A 661-nucleotide genomic window follows, 5' to 3' on the forward strand; every position below is an offset into this window, starting at 1 on the left:
TAGTTTTTCAGTTTGCAATATATTTTATTTACTCTTAATGTAGATGTATAAGCCTACATTAACTAGCATGCTTAAACACATAAAGTACAGAAAGGGAATAGAGGCCTATGTGCTTGAAAATCCATCATTTCTGAATTCCGAGAATTATAGATATATTATGAAACAATTATTTCACCCATTGCCAACTGAAAGACCAAGACGGATCGAGTTGAATAAAAGTGCGTCCGCTGCAAATCACTCGGATGACCATGGATACTGAATAATTGCGCCTCTGCATCTAAACAGAAAGGTTTTACAAATACTGTACTACGCTTTTTAACATTTTGCTTTTATAATGCACTGTTTTACGATCGTTGTTTGTACCACTTTCTTGAAGGAGTAACCAGTAAATTGATTGATCAACATCTTTTAGACGTGTTCAACATAACTACTTGGCCACTTTACTCCATTTCAAATTTGTACTTCCATGAAGGCTTGGGTAACAACGTCTGTAGCACTTCTTTTCCTCCGTTTACCAACAGTAGGAGAGCCACAATCCTGCGAGTTTATGCTATTACACGCTGACTGGGTGTTTGATTGATCACATGTTAGGAATGAACACATTACCCATACCTGTTGAGAAAAGTATACAATAGTAATTAACCTACGTATGGCTCTATAT

At 36.2% G+C, this 661-nt stretch overlaps 1 protein-coding gene across 1 annotated transcript in view; it reads right to left on the reverse strand.

The window, feature by feature from the left end:
* LOC117114372 (CUB and zona pellucida-like domain-containing protein 1) overlaps positions 1–661 on the reverse strand; it is a 5,614-nt gene continuing 4,953 nt past the window's right edge. Inside the window, exon 4 of the mRNA XM_033258034.1 lies at positions 1–612. Coding sequence (XP_033113925.1) covers positions 451–612 — 162 coding nt within the window. The 3' untranslated portion in view covers positions 1–450. The remainder of the gene's footprint in view (positions 613–661) is intronic.

This window comes from Anneissia japonica, unplaced genomic scaffold (genome assembly GCF_011630105.1).
Source record: "Anneissia japonica isolate Jap-2015-1 unplaced genomic scaffold, ASM1163010v1 scaffold199_len4679917_cov187, whole genome shotgun sequence".
Classification (NCBI taxonomy): Eukaryota; Metazoa; Echinodermata; class Crinoidea; order Comatulida; family Comatulidae; genus Anneissia; species Anneissia japonica.